Raw genomic sequence first — 24,040 nt, 5'->3', positions numbered from 1 at the left:
TTTTTTTTTTTTTCGAGACAGGGTTTCTCTGTGGTTTTGGAGCCTGTCCTGGAACTAGCTCTTGTAGACCTAGGTGGCCTCAAACTCACAGAGATCCGCCTGTCTCTGCTTCCTGAGTGCTGGGATTAAAGGCGTGCATCACTACCACCCAGTCACTACTCACTTTTGCAACCAAAATACTAAATAGAAACAACTTACTGGACTGAATGTCTTACTTATAGTTTCACTAGCTTCAGCTCAGAGCTGTTTTATTCCATGTGTTTGAGCAGAGCACCACGGCTGCGGGAGTGTGTGCCAAAGGATAGCAGTTCACATTATAGCAGACCAGAAAACAGAGCACCCAGAACTAGGGCCTGGCCTGCTCCTACTGACCTACTTCTGAAGCTAAGCCCCAACTCCCAAAGGTTCCACAGCTTATCCAGAGAATAAATTACCAGCTAAGGAATATATATTTAAAACATGAGCCTGTGGGGGACTTTGCAGATTCAAACCATAACCTTCTACCCCATGTTCCCTAAGCACATTTAGTCCAACATCAAGAGTCTCCACAGTCTTAATAGTTCCAACAGCATTCCAAAGTCTAAAGCTCCCCCTCTTTTTTTTTGAAACTTATGGTAAAACCTCAGCTGTTATATTCTCCCCATTAGACAATAACACAAAGCAAACATTTCCAATCCCAAAGGAAGAAGAGGAAGGTAGCAAAGAAGATTTATGCAAGATGCAACCCAACAGGGAAAGAGCCAACCCTGTAGTTTCTTGTCCAGTATCTGGAGCACATGGTATCACAATATAAGCACCAATGGGCTTCAGCAGCAATATAGCCCTATAGCCTGGTGGCCTGTAGCACACATGGCCTAAAACTCCACTAAGTTTTCTTTAGGAAACATACCATATTTTTGATATTTTTCAGTATCAGAGCTGTACTCTCAAGATACCTTTCCTACTGTCCCAGTGCAAAGCACCTAGCTTCTTTTTAATGGTTCGACTCTCATTAAAAATTATAGTCATTTTGTCTACACTTGTACTCTTTTCCTGATCAATCAAACTGCGACCTTTCACATCCTTCTGCTCTGCCTTTTGCTAGCGATCGTCCTTTTACATCTGTCTAAATCAGCTAGCAATAGCTATTTTAAAGTCTTAATGCTATGCCAATTTGAAAATACCTTCATCAAATTCGTTCATTACCTTTGGATTTTCAGGACATCATGGGTAGTCTTTGCTAGAATACTTTTATTCCAGTTCCCAGTAGAGTCCTTCCTCTCACTTGAAACCTCGTGAGTCTCCCCTTCACTGTCCACATGTCTATAGGCATTCTGGCCTTCCAAGTGGTAGACCATTTAAACACTCGATAACTGCCTTCTGATCTATTTGTTGTTTATGTTTTCTTCTTCCCACACTCTACCTCTTTCTTTTGACAAGGTTTCATACATCCCAGGATAGCATTGAACATAGCAAAGGATGACCCTGAATTCCTGATTCTCCTACCTCTTCCTTCAAAGTGTATGAATTATAGATGCATGCCACCATATCCGGTTTCATGTGATGCTATGGACTAAACCCAGGGCTTCACACATTCTAAGCAAGTACTCTACCAGCTGAGATATATATGTTTTGGGTTGTTTTTTGTATGTTTGTTTGTTTGTTTTGGTATGCCTAATCCCTGATATGCAAAACAAGGAGGGACAAGAGTAGATTCTTTGTATATTGAGTTTGGATCTATACCAATGGGTATAAGAAGAGGCAACTGTTTGACTTGACCTCCGTATGAAGAAATTTACACTAGTTTCTGTATTGGAAAAAGATTTCAGAAAATTGACTGGATGCAGGGAAAACAGCAGATTAGTGTGAGAAAGCATTCTAGTTGCAGAAGAAATAAATGGTCCTGAAGGCATGTAGAAGGCAAAACTAAAAAGATTTAGAGGCCCCTAGAGAACGGGGATAACAGGGGGTATATAAGGTAGGGCGGGGGGGGGGGTGAGAAAAGTGTGCCTTATTTTCTTTCAACAGAGGTTCTCAAAGAGTATTTTCCAGACTAGTAACATAAATATCACCTGGGAGTCCATGTAAATCATAACCTCAACACCTCCTCATACTGACCCAAAAGCTCTGGGCATAAGGCCCAGTAATCTGTATTTGAACAAGCTGTTGAGGTGATTCTGAGGCATCCTACAGTGTGAGGAGCAATGGGCTGTCATTGGGAGAGCATGTTGAAGTAAGCATAAAAGGATGCAAGCTCAGGGGCAGGTAGTGAACTTGAGGCACCAGGTACTAGATGTGATGTGTAAGAGGAAGATCTGGGCTAGAAATAGATCTGAACAAGTCACCTGTGAGTAGAGAACAGATGAGTGAGTAAAATGGCTCTCCTTCAGAGACTGTTTAGATTAGGAGGGATGAGAGCCCAGGAACATCAATACTAAAGCAAAGCAAAAGAAGAAAAATTTCCAAAGGAAACTAGGGTGTGGTAAGCAAGGTAAGAAAAAAAAATGAGGCTGATGTGGAATTACAGAAGCCAAACCCTAAAAGCATTTCAATGGCAAAAGCATGGTCAGCAATGTGACTATAGTAACAAGGTCACAGGCAACCCCAGTGAGACCAATTTTAGTGAATAAAACAAAGAAAAGTCAGAATGTGTGAGTGGGAAATTGAGTCTTATGTGGACTGTGGGGATGAGGGTGTGGGATGGGCTCAGGAAGTCTAGCAGTGAGGGAATAGAATAATACAGGGTGGTGGTTATATAGGAAGAGAGAAATTGTCACACAGTTTTGAATATTTTATTTTTTTTAAGATAAAAGAGGCTTGGAATGGTTAGCTGCTAATGGAAAGAAACAAGTAAAGAAGGTGTGGTAGAAGTAAGCACACTTGGGAAAGGGAGGGAGCCCTGGGAAAGAAAGAATAGGTTCAGAGCCCTGGAGAAAAGATTAAATTCAGGCAGAAAGACTAAGATACCAGCTGCACTGCACTGAAACACTACAAGAGGGGATGAGATTACCCATGGTCCTTGCTTCCTCTAAAATATGGGGATCAACCACATCTCTAAAAAGTGGGGGACACAGTACATGCAAAGCTCACTATTCCACACTCTAAAGAAGACATGAACAAGAATGTGTTCTAAAATACCAGCCTGTATATGACAAGGGTGGTGCTGAACACACTCAGCCCGGTAACTAGTAACTCATCATCGAGCTGATACACACACTTGGCACTGTACTATGTGATTCACATATAGTACTAGCTTTAATATTCCCTAGCAGTCTAAGTGAAGTAGGCAGGGAATTCTATCACAATTTAAATGTTTGGAAAAATAAGGCTCAAAGATACTTAATAACAGGCTTTCCAATGGATACCGGTTAGGAAAGCACAAGGGCAGGTGAGGGTTCAGCTTGAATCTGATTAATGCTGGTACCTTATCCTCTTCCAATGGCACTGATGGAAATAATAATTAAAAAAAGAAACCATGCTATCTGAGAGATTTGCCTGAATGACAGAACTGGAAGAGTCAACTTCACTTTGGATACTTTTTGAGATTGAGGTTACAAGAGAACAAGCACATGCTGATGTTCTCTGTCCACAATGAAGATATGGTCTACAGTCTATGACAGAGATTGGGAATTTCAACTGGAATATAAGTTAGGAAACATCAGACTACCTAACAGAAATTATGGGCAGCAATAAAGCCTTAATATATTCAGACAAATAAGTGAATGAAAAACAAGTTAATACCTAGTCAGTAAGGGATTAAAAACTCCAAGACTACTCAATTTCCCTTAACTATATTAATTTGAAAACTGGTAACAGGTTAGAAAAGGGTGGAACTAACATGGTAGGCTGGAGCCACTTTCTTCTTTAGCTGACCATAGGCATGCCCTCAGGTTCCCAAGGTTGAGCCTAGTTCCAGTGTCTCTTTGGGGCCCCAACCTCAATCCTTTACAGGGCCATCTTAGATGGGACTTTGCAGTGATTCCAATTCCCAGAAGGTGGCTGCATTAACTTCAATACCCTCCTGCTTTTCTCTGAGCACTGTCTGCTCCAAATCTTTCCCTTGCCCTGGAGAAATGACTTTTAAGTTTCTCTCCACTAAAGCATTAATTGGCTTCTAGCCTCATAGCTCCCCAAAGACCCAAAATGCAGACATATACACTCATGTGCTTTCAACTCTGGCTGTCTTTAACTCCCCCATTCTGCATCTTTCTCAACAGATGAATGATTCCTCCAAGTTTAAGTTGACTTTCACCTGAGTTTTTCTTAAAGGGACCAGTCAACACATCTTACTGTGATATCAACATTTCAATACCATAAATGTGTTCACTAAAACCAGACTGTCATTTCTTTACCTGCCTTCTAAAGACTAGCTAGTACACTAACAGGACAAGTAATCAATATGGTTAGAAGCTATCTCAGAGGATTACACAGGGATAGGCCCCTGAGCATGGAAAGCTAGACAAGATGGGTTACACAGTGCTTGGAGTTTGCAAGCCCACAGATACCAAATGATACTATATCTGCTACAAGTCTTTTAAAGCATATTGAATATTCACCCTGTAGAACATCTCCAACAGGCCATAATGAGGACCAGATCACTGCTGGGTAAAAGGAAAGAAATTGAATGCTACTTCCCCAAAGGCCAGCCCTCTTTTCAATCCATTTGCTATGACCTAGAAATAGCAGGGCCATAAAATTATTATTAAAAGGGAACAGAAGCCAGCTAGTTTAAACAGAAATAAATTAGTTTTTATAGATTATATCATTTCTAAGATCCATCAAGCTCCCAGGAAACAGAACAATATACATTCAAAAACAGCTAATGTTTTAAGCTGGCAAAGTTTATGTATTTGATGAACAACTGCTTTTCCTTAATAAGATAACAGGCTCTTGCACTTAATGCAAATCAGAGCAAGGTGAGCAGCCATTCCAGCTAGCTTATAGACAGATGGATGAGTCACTGATTTTGCTACCAATTGGTAAATACCAAGATTTATAAAATATCAGTAGCCCTCCTTAACACAGATGTTAAACCGACTGAGAAAGAAATCAGAGAAACCTCACCTTTCACAATAGCCACAAATAACATAAAATATCTCAGAGTAACTCTAAACAAACAAGTGGAAGACCTGTATAACAAGAACTTTAAATCTTTGAAGAAAAAAATTATAGAAGACACCAGAAAATGGAAAGATCTCCCATGCTCTTGGGTAGGTAGAATTAACATAGTAAAAACAGCAATCTTACTAAAAGCAGTCTTCAGATTCAATGCAATGCTCATCAATACGCCAGCAAAATTCTTCACAGACCTCGAAAGAACAATACTCAACTTCACATGAAAAAGCAAAAAACCCAGGGGCCAAAACAATCCTGTACAATAAAAGAATTTCTGGAGTTCAAACTCTACTATAAACCTACAGTACTGAAAACAGCCTGGTATTGGCATAAAAACAGAAAGGAGGACCAATGGAATCAAATCAAAGACCCAGATATCAATCCACACACCTATGAATACCTGATTTTTGACAATGAAGCTCTCTCTTCCTGTCCCTCTCTCGTGTGTGCCCACGTGTATCTATTTCTCTCTCTCTCTCTCTCTCTCTCTCTCTCCCTCTCCCTCTCTCTCTCCCTCTCCCTCTTTCCTTTAATAAATGTTTAACTTTAAAAAAAAAAGCAAAAAATATAAGATGGAAAAAATAAAGCATTTTCACCAAGTGGTGCTGGCATAACTGGATATCAACATGTAGAAGAATGAAAATAGATCCATATCTATCACTATGCACTCAAGTCCAAATTGATCAAAGACCTCAACATAAAACCAAGAACAATGAAACTCATAGAAGAGAAAATGTAAAGTACACTTAAATACATAGGTACAAAAGACCCCCTTCCTAAAGATAACCCCAGTAGCACAGACACTGAGAGCAACAATTAATAAATGGTACCTCCTGAAACTGAGAAGCTTCTGTAAAGCAAAGGACACGGTCAACAAGACAAAATCGTAGCCTACATAATGGGAAAAGATATTCGCCAACCTCGCATCAGACAGACGTCTGATCTCTAAAATATACAAAGAACTCAAGAAATTGATCATCAAAAGAACAAATAATCCAATAAAAAAAAAAAGGAGTACAGACCTAAACAGAGAACTCCAGAGAACTCTCAACAGAGGAATCTAAAATGACTGAAAAACACTTAAGGAAATGCTCAACATCCTTAGTCATTAGAGAAATGCAAATAAAAACAACTCTGAGATTCGATCTTAGACCTGTCAGAATGGCCAAGATCAAAAACACTGATGACAACTTATGCTGGAGAGGTTGTGGGGTAAAGGGAACACTCCTGCATTGCTGGTGGGAGTGCAAACTGGTACAGCTCCTTGGATTTCTCAGAAAATCTGGAAACAACCTACCTCAAGAGAAGGTATATAACCACTATTGGGCATATACCCAAAGGATGCTCAATCATACCACAAGGATATGTGCAGCAGCAGGACAATGTCTATAGCAGCATTATTTGTCATAGCCAGAACCTGGAAACAACCTAAATGTCCCTTGACCAAAGAATGGATAAGGAAAATGTGGTACCTTTACACAATGGAGAAAAAAATGACATCTTGAAATCTGTAGGCAAATGGATGTATCTAGAAAACATCATACTAGTGAGGTAACCCAGACCCAGAAAGACAAATATCATATGTACTCACTCGTAAGTCGCTTTTAGACATAAAGAAAGAAAAACCAGCCTACAATTCACAACCCTAGAGAATCTAGACAATAATGAGGACCCTAAGAGAAACATACATGGATCTAATCTACGTGAGAAGTAAAAAAAGACAAGCTCTCCTGTGTAAATTGAGAGCATGAGGACCATGGGAGAGGGTAGAAGGGGAGGGGAGCAGCAGGAAGGGGAGCAGATAAAAATGTAGAGCTCAATAAAAACAATTTTTTAAAAAATGATTTATAAAATGGATGCTGTGTAGCTGCTAAACAAGACAGGAGACTCATGTTTACACAGGAAAGTCACTAATTTGGTCCTTCTTCAGTTTACTGAACAGAAAGAACTTGTCTTTTGTAGAACAATATACAAAAGATGACTGTTTAGTGGTTGCAATTGAATTAAGGATGTTCAAAAACAGTTACATGATGGAAATAAAAAGCGAAATTAAATCATAAAAAATAATAGCAGAAAGAAGAGTCACAAAGGATGATCATACATCTGTTGGAAGAAATAAAACTTAAACAAAAAACATACTAGTAGGCAGGCTTACAATAGCCTAAATCATGTCTATCATCATGTTTCATGTCCTTATATAATTGCAACCCCCTCACGTACGTATAGGCAACAGAATACAGCAAAGACAATGGGATGTTACTTCCATGACTAAGTTACATATGACTAACAAGCTCCATCTTGCTAGCTAACTCTCTTACTAGGTCTGATGAAGCTAGTTACAAAACAGAAAGACCTGTGTAGAAAGCAGCCTCCAGCTTACAGTTAGCAAGAAGCTGAGGTTCTCAGCACCAAACCTTCTAGGAAATTATTCTAGAAACTTCACTGAAGCTTAAAGCAGATCTTTCTTCCACACTTCAGCCTTAAAATAACCCAATATCTTGACCTCAGCCCTGTGAAAAGCCCAGAAGCAAAAAATGAGGATGAGCCAGTTCCTGAATCCTATTTCTTTGAACCGAAATAATAGTTGCATCATGTTAAGCCTCCAAATCTGTAGTGATTTATTGCATGGTGATAGAAAACATACACTTCTGGGGTTGGGAAAACAATAGGCATCTTCACAGGAGAAACTAGGGCTGGGTAGCTTTCAAAGAAGAAAGAAGCACAGACACGGGCAAAAAGTGAGCAGGCTGTGTTTGGAGGCCTGAGCAGCAGGCTCAGGAGCATCATCATGGTAAAGCATTGGACAGGTGGCCCTGACAGGAAAGGGCTACCAGAGACCAAGAAAGCTCACCGATAATGCTGTGCAACTGAGAACCTCTGCAGTAGAGTCATGTGACACTCCTTAGCGCAAGAGATAGCAGGCTTAAAAACACAGTTTAGAAAATCCCACAATGGAAGGCAAGGCTTCATCCTTGAAAGTTTTCCCTCCCAATACCTCACTTGATTTATGTAAAAATTCATGATGTGGTCAAGGTGTTTATTACAAAGGATTTTTATGAATAGGGAAAATGGCAAACTTGCTTCTTCAGTTCTTATCCTGAATAGGGTTGACACATTTTGTTAGAAACCATTTTGCTGCTAGAAAAATAAATAGCTAGCCAAACACACATGGATCCTGACTCTATTGTACTAGGACAGGCCGAGGAAGCGCTCAAACCAGATAAAGAGGCAATAGGGTAAGGTAAACTACAGTGTGCAAGGTGGGATAGCCAAAGGGCCCAAGATCTAGGGGCCAGGATGGAGCCACTAGCTGAGGTACAGGACAGACCTCACTATGCAGCTGTGCTTTCCTTCAGGGTGCTAGAGAGTGGGTATTTGAGGTGGAAGGTGAGGGGTGATGTGTTCACACATTAGCATTTGGAATATTTTTGTTTTAGCATTATCTGAAAGCCATAAACAGTGTTCAACTACACAGTGCTAAATACAATCTGCCTTTACTGATGGGCCTTCTGCGGTCAAAAACATTCAGTCTAGCTTTTCTCTAACAGAACAAGCTAGAATCCTCACTAACTTTTTGGAAACCTCCACAAGTCATAAACATCATTACACCCAGTCCATTAGTCAGACAGATTCCCCTCGGCATGTTTCTGCATGACTTGAAGACCGTCTCCAAAAGTTCTCAAAGGAGAATGGGAATTATTTAGAGTGATCCAAAAGGGACCGGATGCCAACAAGATGAACTTGTAGGCACATATAGTTCGGCACAGTGGCAATGAAAGAATAATCTCTAAGCTTTCAGAATGAATGCATGCTAATAAAAACCTCACTACTTTTTTAATTTAAAAAAAAAGCTTCAAGGAAGGAGGTTAAAGAACAAGTTACAGAAAAAGTTTCATTGCTCACAAACGTGGCACAGCTGGCCAGAGGGAGGAAAAGGAAGCAGTTATTAAAGTGGGTCTTTCCTGAGGCTAGAAATCTGACTTCACAGTCAGGCAGCCTCTAGAACACAGGAAGAGGCAAGCATGCTCTTCACAGCTGATTCATGGATTTCTGGACACATATATTCAATAAATCCTGACGTGAACTTTTTCATTTCCTTGTTACAAAATAAAGGTTGAACGCATTATTTATTCCCTAAATAATGGATGATTTTAAAGAACTAAGAGAATTAATCTTTTCAAATTAAAACAATCTTCAACCACTTGACATTCACTAAAGGAAAAGTGAGGTATTCCCTCATTTCTTAAAAATATTCATCACCACTTCTACAAAGCTTTCTCCTATGTCTTGTTCAAAGCTCTTGAAATCTGTCACTATGCTCATCTTGTCCCTAAGCTTTCTGTATCTACCAGCTTGCTTTGCTTTAACAGACCAATGATTCCTCCAGGCAAGTCCAGGAGCATCCCACCTACTTGACAAGCTTGCTGATTCCCATAGTTTAACAGTGCACAGATGGATAATCTCATCATCCCTCCTGTGGAACCACACTTCTTTTGTCTTTAATAACTTACTGGGTATCACACCAGAGCCCTTTATGGGCCTCCAGTTCAACAGGCAGAACCTGAATTCACAGCTCTTCTTACCCTTAGCCTTAGTTTTCTTTTTCACTGAAGACTACTATTAGCACCCATCAGTGGCCAAGCTAGAATTCCCCTGCCTATCTCACATCTGGCCTGCCACTATTCATCCTAGAATGTTTCACCATCTATTCTGCATTCAAGTTAGCAGCCAGGTCTTGTTGCATGACTGATCTTAATGATCAGTATTCTCACTTCTCCCCTCTTTCTAACAACAACTGAATCCCTTTCCATAGCTACCTTAGGTGACTCTTCCCTACTGAGCTCTCTTAGCAGCCATGGATAACTTTGCAAACCTCAGTACAGTCTCTTTTCTGACATCCTCTCCAGTCTTTCCACTATGCATCCTGTACTGATCCCACTGAAGTTACTACTCATCTACCTCCATGACCCTGCTCATACTCAGAACATTCTTCACCTTCTCCCACCCAGCAAGCCCTACTTATCAGAGCCCAGGGCATAAACTATCTCTTGCTGTCTCTCTCCTCCTCTTACCTTTTATTTGGTCTCTCCTCCATTGACAGTTTCCACTTCCCTGTAAAAATCATTTCCTTTTCTCTATATGACACTGCCTGTGGTTACTAGCATCCTCTGTTTTTTAGTAACTTTGTTTTTCCTTCTGACTCTGTAAGACACTGCAGCTTCAGAACTTGCAAGCCATGGAGAGAGCATCCATTGGATCATTGGTCTGTTAATGTGCTTTTTCTCTTTGAGTCAGAAGTCTGCTTAAGGCCTAAGCAGGCAGTGAGACCATTAGCTAACGGAATCTACCACTTAAGTAGAAGTGGGCCCCCTGATACTGTCTCTGTTCTCAACAACTGAGTGCCTATCAAGGGCAAATATCTAGATTTTCTTTTATATTAACTCTGTTTCCCCAATAACAAACATTAAGTTTGCTTGTGCAAATACCATATTGGCTACAAACAAGTAATGTCCATGTACAAACGAACACCCAGGAATCAGAGAAGAAAAGGAAAACTGCCAAGTTTACATGTCAGGCAAGTAGCAGAGTGGAACTGGGGTCTAGTACACACCACCCTTTACAACACAGCCCTCTCACTCAACTATACTATACTATTCATTCACTACAACGCCCATCAGAGGCACAATAGCTGTAGGAAACAAGAAGCCTGTCCGTGCCTTTGCCTCTACTTGGTTACACTTAGTTGAAAGGACAGAAAATCCAACTCAATCTGGCTTACCTAACAAACATGATTCATTCATCCATGTAATTGAAAGTCCATATGTAGGGAAGACTTCAGGATCAGTTGATCCAAGGTTCATTAATGGCTGTGAGGGCCCAGACTTTTTTTGGTTCTTCACTCTTCAATCCATAATACTTAGGAAATCATAGGACAACTGCCAATATCAATTAGGGATAAATGTTTCCTTGTTCGTATCCATAAGGAAACAACTTATGCCCCAGAAGTCCAAGTAAGGTTCACCCAAATTAGACCACTTGGGCTGCTGATCTTTAGAAGAAGCAAAAGTATAAAGCTACAACATACAATAAAGAAGTTACTACTCATGGGTAGCTATTTTAAGTAAAATTAAACACATTTGAATTTTCAGTTTCTCAGCCACACCAGTACTGTTTCAAGTGATGAATAGTCTCTGTGGTAATTAAACCTGGAAATTCCCATTGCTACTTTAAATCCCAACTAGAATAAAACAACTAAATGTGCCAAGAAACTTACATGGAACAACTAAGACCTCACTCTGCAGTAAGAATCAGCTTCACTCAAATTGACAGGTATCTGCTAAGGGTGTGGAAGTCCAGATAAAAATGTAAGAAGGAGAAAAGGGAGACATGAACTAGATGGGCAAGGAGCACTAACAAACATTCTTTTAGAAAGACATTAAACCAATGGGTCCTGACTTAACCTTTTCAAAATATGGCCTGTTATTGAAGTCTTCCTTGCTATAGACACATAATTTTCTTTTATAAATTTAATAACTACTAGCCGTGCAGTGGTGGCGCACGCCTTTAATCCCAGCACTTGGGAGGTAGAGGCAGGCGGATCTCTGTGAGTTCGAGACCAGCCTGGTCTACAGAGCTAGTTCCAGGACAGGCTCCAAAACCACAGAGAAACCCTGTCTCGAAAAACCAAAAAAAAAAAAAAAAAATTAATAACTACTTCTGGGACCCTGAGAAAACAATATTCTCATCTGTGAAATAAAACAACGCACCAAGTTCACTGTGTATAGCTTTTTCAACACAGAAGATTTCAGTTAGCAAACTTTTAAAATTAACTTTTGTCTAGAATCTACCATTTTGAATATTTTTATAATAACTCCATCTATAATTAATTTCCTATTCTTTGTTTTTTAATCAAAACATGTCACTGTTCAGCAGAGTTTCTGATGGATAAGAAAGTCAGGCACTCTGAAGGACCCCAGTCAGTTGTATCAAACATGATACAAGTCAGTTGCCTTGTAGTTTAACCAAATGCAAATTTGCATTTTCATCCAGTATTAGGAAATAATTGTTAGTAATGCGAAATGCCTGACAAGGAGCCACAAGAGTAAAACACTGCATTCTACAAAGAATGCAGTTGTGAATCTGTCCAGAACCATGTTTCTGTAAATTTAATAATATTATATTTATTTATTTTTTTGTGTGTATGTGCACATGCATACATATACATACACACACACACACACACACACACGCCACAATCTATATGTAGCGATCAGAAATAGCTTGTAGGAGTTGATTCTCTCATTTCATCAGGTGGGTCCCAGAGATCTGCCATGTTTGGAAGCAAGTGCCTTCACCAAAGGGTTACCCCCCCTGGTCCTTATATGATTTCTAAGGCAATGTACTATATGTGTCAACAGATATGACTGTTCAGTTCCTGTGTTGTCACTACCATGGACTGGCATAACACTGAATAGAACAGAGAGAAGAAAAGAGCAGGGGAGGACTGAGGTTTAGTGAGCATGAGAAGAAGAAAAGGAGAAAGGATGTCACCACTCAGAGAAGTTGCTCTTCCTGTCTCATTGCCAATGAGCTAAAGGAATGTTGATTATAAAACAATCTATGGAGCCAAAAATGAAGCTAAAAGTACACAGCAAGCAAGAGGCCAAGGAACATCACATTGAGAAGAGTATAAGAGCCCAAAGGAGAGAGATCCCAGTGAACCTGCAGGTTTCAGTTCATTCAGTGGAAAACAAGAAGCCTGTCAGAACTTCTGCTTCTGCTTGGATACACTCGGTTGAGAAAGTCAGGAACAAACAGCCACTGACACGATAGAGGACTGGTCATCCCTGACTGCAGGCAAAGGTGTGAACAATGTTTGTGACAAATTGTTCCCTTTAAGTTCCTATTATAATAATCGTGTACTAAAGATGCTAGCAAAATTGCTGACAAGCACACCTACTCGCAGGTACTGTGAGGGGACCTTGGATAGAACTAATTCTATCCAATCAGTCACCTGCAATGTTAGAAAAGTGTACTGCCACTCAAGCCCTTAGGTTTCCTCTGTCAAAGAAAAATGAGCAAGTAGGCCAGAATGACTGTTGGGCTTAAAACAGGGGGAGGAGGGTGGAAGGAGCCAGCAAGTAGCCAGCAAGCTCTAATGATATTTCAATAACTACAGTCCTGAGCATAGCAGAACATCGCTACCACCATATCACTCCATAAATTGTGTGAACAGCAAATGGCAAAGGAAAGTGGCACAAGGTGTAATGCTTTCCAGAGACTGTGCAGTACTCATGGAAGAACCTGAAGCCATTCATGCTTATGGTTCATCACAATCTAGCTGATCAGATCCCTACTATTGCAGAAAAATATTTACTCAAAGATCTCTTACCAGCTCCCTCATTTCAGGAACAAGTGAGGGACTCTAACCTTGCTCACTACTCCCAGTCCATTGCTCTGTCCTAGGCTACCGCCAACTGAAGGCCTGCGCTATGAAGTTTAGAATTAGAATAAGCAAAGTCCTTGGGCATAATTTCCAGAAGAAGGAGGGCACAGAATGAGAGTAGGAGGCCAAAGTTTATAGATTATAATAGGAGAAATGTTACTTTATTACATAGTAACAATTTTGGTTATTAATAAAAGCAAGTACTTAGTAGGACAGATTAGAAGGTCTAGGAAAGGAGCTCAAGAGTAGATCATGAGCCTAGAACAAACTGGAACAGGAACACTTCTGTACAATGATTGACAAACTGTATCACAGAATGTGGTTTTATTTTGTGTGAGTTTTGTAGTAGATAAACAATCACCAAAAAAAATTTTTCTAATTTACTTAATGTATTGTTATTTAAACCATTTAAAAATTTCTAATCAACAATTCTACTGCAATTTTACATGATATATTGATATTTACTGGGAAATAAAATTATAATGCTGTGAACACAAATAATTACTAGAAATAAAAATCCAACCAGCTATGTCTAGTGGTACAGTTCTCTAATTTCAACTCCTTGGGAGGCTGAGGCAGAAAGATTACAAGTTCAAGTCCTAAAAGGACAACAGTGTGAGTTCAAGGTCACCCTGGACAACTAGTGAGGCTCTGCTTCAGAACACAAACAGGGTTGGAGCTAAAACTAAATGTGTGACACATTCCTCCCATGCAAGTGAGGCTGGAGGTGCAAGTGTCAGCATGGGGCAGGGCTGGGAGGGCAGAAGGAGGAAGATGGAGATTAAATAATTAAAGTACAGAATTAAAGAGATGAAAAATACATAATGGAGATTTCAAAAATAATTATTAAAACTGGAGTATTAGGAATATCAAGATGATAATATATCTGAGTGGATAAATTCTCATTAAATTATACCAAAAAAGGCACAAGAAATTCATAATTTGAAAGCATCAATTAATGTGTTTGAAAACAACATAACCTCATTTTCTGAAAAGTAAAAGGTGCAAATAACTTTACAATGCACTTTACCCCAATCTTAAAACTAAATAAGTAAATAAGCAAAACAGGTAATTTACACTTTAATAAACTATTCTGGAAAAAACAGGTCATTCTATGAAGCTATTATAATCTTGACTCTAAATATTGAACAGTGGCAAGAAAATCTTTTATCTATTTGAACACGAAACAAAAAATTATACACTATAAAGTATTTTAAAAAATCCTGTAGTATATGCAAAAAACAGTAACACAACAGGATTACATAAAAATATTCTAGGAATTCAAAGGTGGTTCAATATCCAAACTAAAAGAGAAACCCAAATGATAATCTCAATCAATAAATAATATATATCATAAAACCCATCAAAAGGTAAATCTTTAACAAAAGACCATATGAAGAAAGACCTGATACCTCAAAACAGGGAAAAACTTAAAAACATATATGCATATGATTAATGTCATAACACCAAAATTGAAGTTTTTTCAATCATTTATACCATAGAAAAATATAACAAATAAATGACACATTTTTAAAAAAAGATATCGAAAATACCTAAACTGAAAAAAGTTTACTACAGAGAAGAGATAAATCACCAAAAATAAAGTAATTCAACATATTAATAGGCAAAAATATGATATTTACAGAATTTAACTTGGATTGTAGAAACTGGATAGCTAGGGATGGTCATATGGTTTAGAGATACAGGGATTGCTTAGCAAATATGAGGTCCTGGGTTCAATCTTCAGCACTACCCTAAAGAAAAGGATAAAAACGGAAATCTAGACAATCCTACACATTGATAGAGATAAGATATAAAAGGGCAAAGACACTGCCAGTGAGAGGGGGTCTGGTGAAAGCATTCCAGCTTGGATCAAGCCTTGCTTGAATTAATGAAGAACTGAGCCCTGTCTCACTTTGTCTTCAGTGCATGCATCTCTTCTGGAAACTCTACAGGGAAGGCTGTGGCCAGTCTGAATTAGAGTGGGGGCCTTAGGATAGATATTACAGGTCTCTCTACCAGATACTATGCATTATCCATCCAACCCAAAGTGGGGAAGCAAAAATTCCCATTTCACACCTTTGTTAAAAGAAAATTTGGGCAAGATTTTACACCTTTTTAAAACCAGATTTTTAAAGATTGGCACAAAAATTTAGACAATAGAAAATTGCTAGGTGTTTAAAACTTATTCTCATTTCTGAAGCAAATTAACTGTCTTCTAGTCATACCAACCATCATTATGTACAGTGGAGATCTGAGAAAGAAAAATGGTTAACAGACAATTAGGAGAAAAGAATCTTAGGAGATGGGAACTCCAAGAATCCCATCAGAATCAGGTCTGCTCTCCTGAGCCAGGCAGAAGGGAGGAAAGAGAACTCAAGGAGACAGAGGCATTGAAAGGTCTTAAGGGTGAGGGTCTTCTTTCCAGTGGTGACTTGGGCAGGTTTATAAGAAGCGGTTATAAACCAGTTCAAATCTCAGGAAAGACTGAGAATTCCTCACAGAGCTTCCTCTTGGGAAAAACAGTGGCAATTGACTGAGAGATTGAAGCAAAGGTGTCATTAACATCACATTCCAAATCTTTGCTCACCCATCAGGAACTAGTAGAGGCTAGTCTCTAGACAAGGAAACTGCAAAAGGTCTCAGGAAGACCCTGCTGAGATAGAGGCAGGAAATGTACTTCATAGGATCACCTGATTCTGAGGCCAAAGCTGTTCTTACCATTCCCAGTGATGAAAGACACACAGTTATTATATCGCTTGGCAAAGACTTTTATCCTTCGGAACTTTCTACCCAGGCAATCTTTGCCAAAACATTTTTCAAAGCCACTGATGCATTTAAAACCAGTGAAATTTAGTTAAGCTGTCCCCAGTTTCTACACAATAGCAGATCTTTTTTCCTAGTGTTAAGGATCAAATCCAGGGATTTATGCATCCTAGGCAACTGCTTTTATCACTTAGCTACACCCGAGCCATTATGATAGATTTCCATGCAGACAAGAAGCCATGCCTGTACAGCAGTACAAGCTCAGTTTTAAGAGGCTATGGAACTGGATCTTCAAACGGGGTCAGGTCTTTGGTTCTCTCTCTCTCTCTCTCTCTCTCTCTCTCTCTCTCTCTCTCTCTGGCTCTCATAGATATTCTAATTTATTTATATGTGTGTGTGTATATTGGGGCTGCATTCTCACTCACCAGAGAAGATGATACTTAAGTTTCCCAAACAAAGAGGGAGACACTCAAACACACACATGCAATATACAGCATATATATTGCTTTAGGTAAAGAAACAAGATATTTTAAAATTAACACTTTGAAACACAAGCAAGAACTAGATTAATAATGCACCTGAAAGTACTATACAAAGCAAAGAACCTTTCTAGAAGACGTAGAAAAAATTTATGGTGTTCTTAAGGTTATGGTTTATTTCAATAACTTTCAAAACCTTAAATGATACAAAAAGTACTAACATCTTAACTGTAACCAGATTTCATATTATCCTAAGCAAGAAAATCTGGTTGAAATACCTTTTAAAATTTCTGTGATTTCTTAAAAGAGCAAATTGCAATTTTCCTAAATATCAAAAGGGCAAGAAATGAGAAACAGCATGTGGCTTCACAAACTGGAGCAAGGGATCTGCATCTGACACTGAGGGAAGGATTAACGCTGCTCCCTCGGTCAAGGCTACTAAGAAAGCCATAGAAATAGCAGTGGGCTGGGAACATGTGAAAAGAATAAGGAAAAAACACAAGCATGCACACCATGGACTTGTGAAGCACTCTGAGCTTTTCCTGTGAGACGGTTATGATAGCAGATGATACATCAAGCACAGGTCTGGCTTCAGAGCTTCCCAAAGGACAAAGTGAACTTCTCAAAGGACAAAAAACAAAACAACTGATAAGCAGGCCATCGACTGCAGTAGCTTCCATTCATCATCCCAGCATTTGTGTCAGTGTCTTATCCCCTCAACTGGGTGCTGAGGGAAAGGAGGAAACTGAAATCTTCTAAGCTACCAGAACTAGATTTCTTCTAAGTAACTTTGATCAAACACTCAACCGGTTCTAAAGTATTCCTTTCTTGATTTTGTCTTATAAGGATCTTTCTTCTTAGTGTTCTTGTTAATAAAAAGACTGGCTATTTAGGGTCCTGGTTATATCCATCTCTTCTCATTAAAAAGACATAACTTCTAGTATGGATGCTGTTGTATACAACATGCATGCAACTCTAAGAAGAAAGACAATATTCAACTATTTTTAAAGAAGGAAAGGAGATACATCAGAAGAAAGAAAAGTCAGGAATTACATCCAAATGAAGATCCAACTTGATCCCTGAAGAATGAAACTACTGTTACCTAAGCAACCAGGTTAGTGTATCTGGGAAATGAAGACAGACAAGAGTGACAGAAAAAACACTAGCATACTCATTTAATTTCAAATTTCAAAGCTGGGAAGTCACTTTGAATGAGTAATTCTTACCACCAAAATGGCACATGCTTTCAGAGCATACTCTCTGGCTAAGGTCAAAAGCAATGGAGAAAAACAGCAATGTTTATGCAATCCTTCCTGAAATCAGCCCAGCCTTCAAGATATTCTGAGCTGTGCTTGCCAGATCTTACCATAGGTAGTCTGCTCAACATCCTCCTTTGGTAATCTTTTGGCATTCCTTCTACTGTTTCATGGTGATTGGGCCAGAAATGCCCTGATAACAATGCTTATTATCTAATCAGCCTAGCCAGGTCCATGTTGCTCACTCTTCTTCATTTCCAAGTATATACAAAACTCAATCTGACTAGAAATATACTTTCCCTTTTTAGAACCCCTTAGAAACTTAGATACTGTAATACTCAACTTGCAACTATCTCTTGCCCTTAAGTTTCCTGGAGTGTGGCCAGGTAAAGCCTTTGGGTGCAGCTCTTGATCCATGTGTTTGCAACTTGACGTTTTCTATAATTATGGAACCCATGGCTTATGTGCCATTCAGAAAAAATAAGATTGGCTTTTTTATTCTTTTCTTTAAGGCTTGGAATCAAAATACCTCCCGAAGATGATCTACTTTCAAAATTCAAAGTGATCTAAGTCTACCACAAATGACAAAAACATTTTTTAATTATAGACTGAACTAAAGCAAAACTGAGAGTAAAATAAAGTGGATTTTTGTTTTTGTGTTTAATGAGAATTTTAAGACTTGTTTAATTCTGGCTGGAGGTATAGCTCAGTAATCGTACACTTAGATAGCATGTATAAGCTTTAGGTAAGAGGAAGGTAGGCATGGAGGGAGGAATGGAAGGAAGGAAAGAAAGAAAAAGGGAGGATAATTCTGCTAGTATCAACCACAAGGTAGAATGGAACACACTGCAACTAAGTGTCGATAGTAACAAACATGGCAACAGCAACCACTTTACACAAACCACAGGGTGGCACTTCCCCTCTCTTAAAACAAGTCTACCAGAGGTTGCTCTTCCTAAAGCTAACAAAGACTTTGGGAATACATCAGTCATTCTATGAGTTTATTCCTCTGCTGAAAGAGGTTTCAACTTAAAAGAAAAAAATCTGCTGTAACAAAATGTCAAACAGCTGCCCAAGACTCACCTTTGTCAGGAGTACAAAGTGTCAATTTCTTAACACCATCAACCAGCACACCAGTGTTGTCATGTCTATCTTCTGAGTCGCTGTCATCAAATTGAGCCTCTATAATGACATCAGGACTATTACAGTCTTTTGGGGACTGCTGCTGGTGTCCACAGCACTCCTCAGAGATATCAGCTTCATAAGTAACTTCTGTTTCTTTGTCATTGCTCTCTGATTTAATTGCCTGAAGAAAGAAGATAGAAAAATTTTTTTAAATCACTGCAGGCAGCTGGCAATATTAAATATTCATAACACATGATTAGAAAAAAAAATAGACTTCCCAGAACTTGGGAGGCAGAGGCAGGTGGATCTATGTGAGTTCGAAGCCAGCTTGGTCTACAGAGTGACTTTTAGGATAGGCTCCAAAGCTACACAGAGAAACCCTGTCTCGAAAAAACAAAAAAGATAAAAATAGACCTTTATTCTTACAATGCACAGACTTCCCTAAGGTAGATAAACAAACCAGCAATACCAGGCTGGTACTCAAGTCTTTAAGATGCCACCTTCTCAGGATTCTGATCAACATATTTATCCCCTCTTCCAAAAGCCTAGAATACTAGAAAGTTCCATGCTGCTTCATGAAATTTTATCACAAAGAAGCAACCAGCATGTTAAGAAAGGATAAAAGAATTCACCCAGGTATGTACAGTGTTTCCCATGGATCCCACTAGGAATGACTTCCAGATAAGATGGTAGACTCCAAGTTGCTTCCATGTGACCAAAGAGAAAAAGTCAGAATAGGGAAAGATTCTGTTCCAAAGAGAGGTGAGAAAGAGCTTCAGAAATTCAAAAACACAGTGGTAGAACACTAGGAGGTAGGCTGGGGTAGGGGGACACAGAAGCATTATCCAAAAGCAAATGTTCTGTTCTCTGGAGGCTACAGGGAGTTGAGCCCAGAGAGTAGGCTGCTTAATGGAAGATCCCAAATAAAACTCAAAGAGGTACTCATACCAGCAGATGCATAAACCACAACACGGAAACATAAGAAACATAAAAAAGCAAGGTAATACGGCTTCTCCAAAAGATTATAACTCCTTGAGCACTGAAATCAAAGACAGTGAAGTCAGTTAAGACACTAGATAACAATTTCAAAAGTTTGTTATGTAGTAATAAGGAGCGGCGGCGGGGCTGCGTCCCCAGCACCCCAGCCACCTGCTAGCTTATGCCCGAAATAACAACACACAAATTGTATTCTTTTAAACACTGCTTGGCCCATTTCTATCTAGCCTCTTCTAGGCTAATTCTCACATATTAATTTAGCCCTGAAAACAATCAATGACTTCAAAGGTGATACAGATTAAACTCAATCCAGGACCTAGAATGGGAGACATCAACCTTAAGGAAAACACTGACAAAATGGATGAGATCAGCAGCGGCATGGCTGAGAAAGTCAGCAAGGAAAAGTGAGAGACTCTGAAAACAGACAATGACAACAACAAAAACAAACAGAAATTATCAACTCAATGAATCAAATAAAAACACACTCGATACCATCATCCACACACTCAACCTAGCAAGAAAGAAAATACTGGGGATGGAGAACAAAGCTGATGGCATGCTACATTCAAACATCAACAAAGAAAAAACAAACTCTGGGATACAATCCAAAGACCAAACCTAAGAAATTACAGGAAAATAGAAGAAACTGAGATAAAGAACATAAGATGTTGTGGAAAAGACAAAATTAGACATGAGTTTATAAAATGTTCTCTTAAAGATATAAAGCCTTGGGGCTGGAAAGACAACTTTGCAGTTTACAGTGCATGCTGTTTCACAGGGGACCAGAGCTTGGTTCCCAGCACCCAAATGAGGCTGAAACACGACAGCCACATGACAATATTCGTTTCCATCTGTATGAGTATGGTAAAACAAACATCAAACAAATAAGCCGTGTGTGATTGAGTTGCTGAAGAAAACATGTGACCTTATATGTATATTGGCCTATCAACATCAGCAAAAAGTATAGTAGACTCTGTGGGTTCCAGATGTTACTATCACACTGCACCCTTCTTAGGACTCTACTTCTATGAAAAACTAAAACCTTATACAAGTTAAACATACAATAAAAACCAGAATGACCACAAATATGTGTATATAAATACAAAAAACAGACTCAATCACTATTTATAGTTTGTGCCTATCACTCTTTTAAACAAACAACAGAAAGTCCCCCTTGGTGAGTACCGTCACAAGCCTCTATCTTAACTGGGGTGACAGACTAATACCAAGGTACACATGCATTAAAGAACTCATTCTTGAGTACGTTACAGGGCCATACACTATTTAGGAGCCACAAACACAGCAAAGAACAGTTAACCAGGAATAAGTTCAATAAGAACTGTGGAAGGAATAAAGAGCTGGTGAAGATGTTAAGAGAATGAGAGGATGTGCGGGGTTACTAGCAACACTGCATTGTTTTGAGGATGCTTCAGTAGAAGCAACATGTTTGATCATGTGAAGAACCTACTAAATTTAACTGGGAGATTTCAAAATATCAGCTACCTACTTTCAGCAAACCAGATTAATAGTCTAATTAAATCACATGAAGATCATACTTAATGAAAGATTACCTTACACGGTTAAGAAAAGTTAATAAATCCTTCCTACAATATTCTAGTACTATGGTTTTCAAATGCTGTAACTATTCCCAGATGATTAATGCTATAATGTTCACTTAGAAAACCAAAGTGAAATATTATAAAAATTCACGTCATAATAATAATTAAAATAACATGTTTATAATAACTCTAAAACATAACCTCAAAATTTCGGAAAAATGGTTTTATGAAATTATAGAAAGAAAAAAACTTGTATACAATGGTTAGTTTTTCTGAGCAACACTAAATAAGCTTTTTAACAATTAAAAAATTAAAAATTTAAAAACTTGGGAGTTCTTACTAGGTGTGGCAGGTCATATCTATATACCCAGCATTCAGGAGATTTGAAGCATGGGGATTAAATTTGAGGCTACTACGGTTTCTCAGGAAACTGGGAGTCAACCTACCTCAAGATCCAGCAATACCACTCTTGGGAATATACCCAAGAGATGCCCAATCAGACTACAAAAGCATTTGTTCAACTATGCATTATTTGTAATAGCCAGAACCTGCAAACAATTTAGATGACCCTCAATGGAAGACTGGATAAAGAAAACATGGCACATCTACACATTAGAGTTCTACTCAGCAGTAAAAAAACAATGACATCTTGAATTTTGCATGCAAATGGATGGAAATAGAAAACACTATCCTGAGTGAGGTAACCCAGACCCAAAAAGATGAATATGGGATATACTCACTGATTAGTGAGTACATGAAGCCAATGATAATGGCACTGGGATTTGATTCTAGTGCATGTTCTGGCTTTTTGGGATCCTAGTCTGTTTGGAGGCTCACCTTCCTAGGCCTGGATGGAGGGGGGAGGGCCTTGGACTTCCCACAGAGCAGGGTACCCTGCCCTCTCTTAGGACTAGAGGGGTAGAGGAGAGGGTGAGTGAAGGAGCGGGAAGGAAATGGGAGGAGATGGAAATTTTGAATGGTATTATTTATAAAGCAAAAAAAAAAAAAAAAAAAAAAAAACACCAAAAAGAAAAAACACCAATAAGGGGACAATGAACTCAACAGACAGTTGTCAAAGATTATAAATGAGCAATAAATGATGGAGGTGGGTCTTGTATCTTATCTGTTGATTTCATTGGTTAATAATAAAGAAACTGCCTCGGCCCTCATAGGACAGAAAATTAGGTAGGTGGAGTAAACAGAAGAGAATGCTGGGAAAAAGAAGCTTAGTGAAGGAGTCGCCATGATGCTCCCACGCCAGAAAGATGCAGGTTAAGATCCTCCCTGGTAAGCCAGCTCGTGGGCTACACAAAATATTAGAAATGGGTTAGAACAATATGTAAGAGCTAGCCAATAAGAAGCTGGAACTAGCCGGGCCAGGCAGTGTTTGAAAGAATACAGTTTCTGTGTAATTATTTCTGGGCATAACCTAGCCATGCGGGCGGCCAGGTACCGGGGATGCAGCGCCGCCGCTCCTAATTCAACAAATAAATACAAGAAAAACCCTCTGAAAAATATTTGAGGCCACTAGAAAATGAACTGTAAAACAGCCTTCACTCTCTGTCGAAGAGGACAGTAACCTAGAAAAGATTCCCTCGGGTTCTTTTCTGCAAGAGCACAACTAAGTGACGCTACATTGACATTCAAGTTTTAAAAAGTTGCCCCCTCTCCCCTTTGCCTTACACATAGATCGTCTATGTTCATAACACGAATAAGTCCTATATGTCTACACATAATTATATACCTGTCCCAAAGTAGATCTCAAAAAGAAAAAATGAGGGAGGTGGCAGAAGAATCAGGAGTTTTAGGCTAGTCTGGACTACATAAGACTCAGGAGGGAAAGGAGGAAGAGAACTGGGAGAGAGAGGGAAAATGGAGAGGAGAAAGGGGTTGAGGAAGAAGAGAGAGCAGAGAAAAGGGAGGGAGAAAAGAAGGTAAGAAAGAAAGAGAAAGAGGAGAGTATGCTACAAAAGACAAGGACTTTCACATCATTCAAATCAGCAAACCCACTGAACTAGCTTAAATAACCTTAGAAATTAAATAATACTTAGTAACATAATCATCCTCAAACAATGAGCATAGCAATAAGGTTGTCAGAGCATCCCAGACAAGCAGGTGGAGCGTGCACAGACGAAGTCTCAGGCAGGGTGACTACAACCAGACATTGCTCTATTGTTTTACCACAAAAGAAGCACAACTGGTAATTAAAAAAACATCAAAATGACTGACATGGTAGAGTGTGACTAACAGGTCACACTAAAACATAATCTCAATCTCCCTTGTTCCCTCTCCCTGATTTTTTTTTTTTTTTTTTTTTTT

The 24,040-nt window shown here is 39.0% G+C and overlaps 1 protein-coding gene across 4 annotated transcripts in view; it reads right to left on the bottom strand.

The window, feature by feature from the left end:
• Dis3l2 (DIS3 like 3'-5' exoribonuclease 2) overlaps positions 1-24,040 on the bottom strand; it is a 346,237-nt gene that overhangs the window by 211,523 nt on the left and 110,674 nt on the right. For all 4 annotated transcript variants that reach the window (XM_050123104.1, XM_050123107.1, XM_050123105.1 and 1 more), the window contains one exon: positions 19,125-19,347. In XM_050123104.1, the coding sequence (XP_049979061.1) occupies positions 19,125-19,347 (223 nt within the window). The remainder of the gene's footprint in view (positions 1-19,124; positions 19,348-24,040) is intronic.

Source organism: Alexandromys fortis, unplaced genomic scaffold (assembly GCF_014885135.2).
Source record: "Alexandromys fortis isolate MF-2015 unplaced genomic scaffold, M_Fortis_MF-2015_v1.1 scaffold_213, whole genome shotgun sequence".
NCBI classification, from domain to species: domain Eukaryota; kingdom Metazoa; phylum Chordata; class Mammalia; order Rodentia; family Cricetidae; genus Alexandromys; species Alexandromys fortis.
Note: the sequence above shows the minus strand (reverse complement) of the source record. Positions and strands in the feature narration are given on the sequence as shown.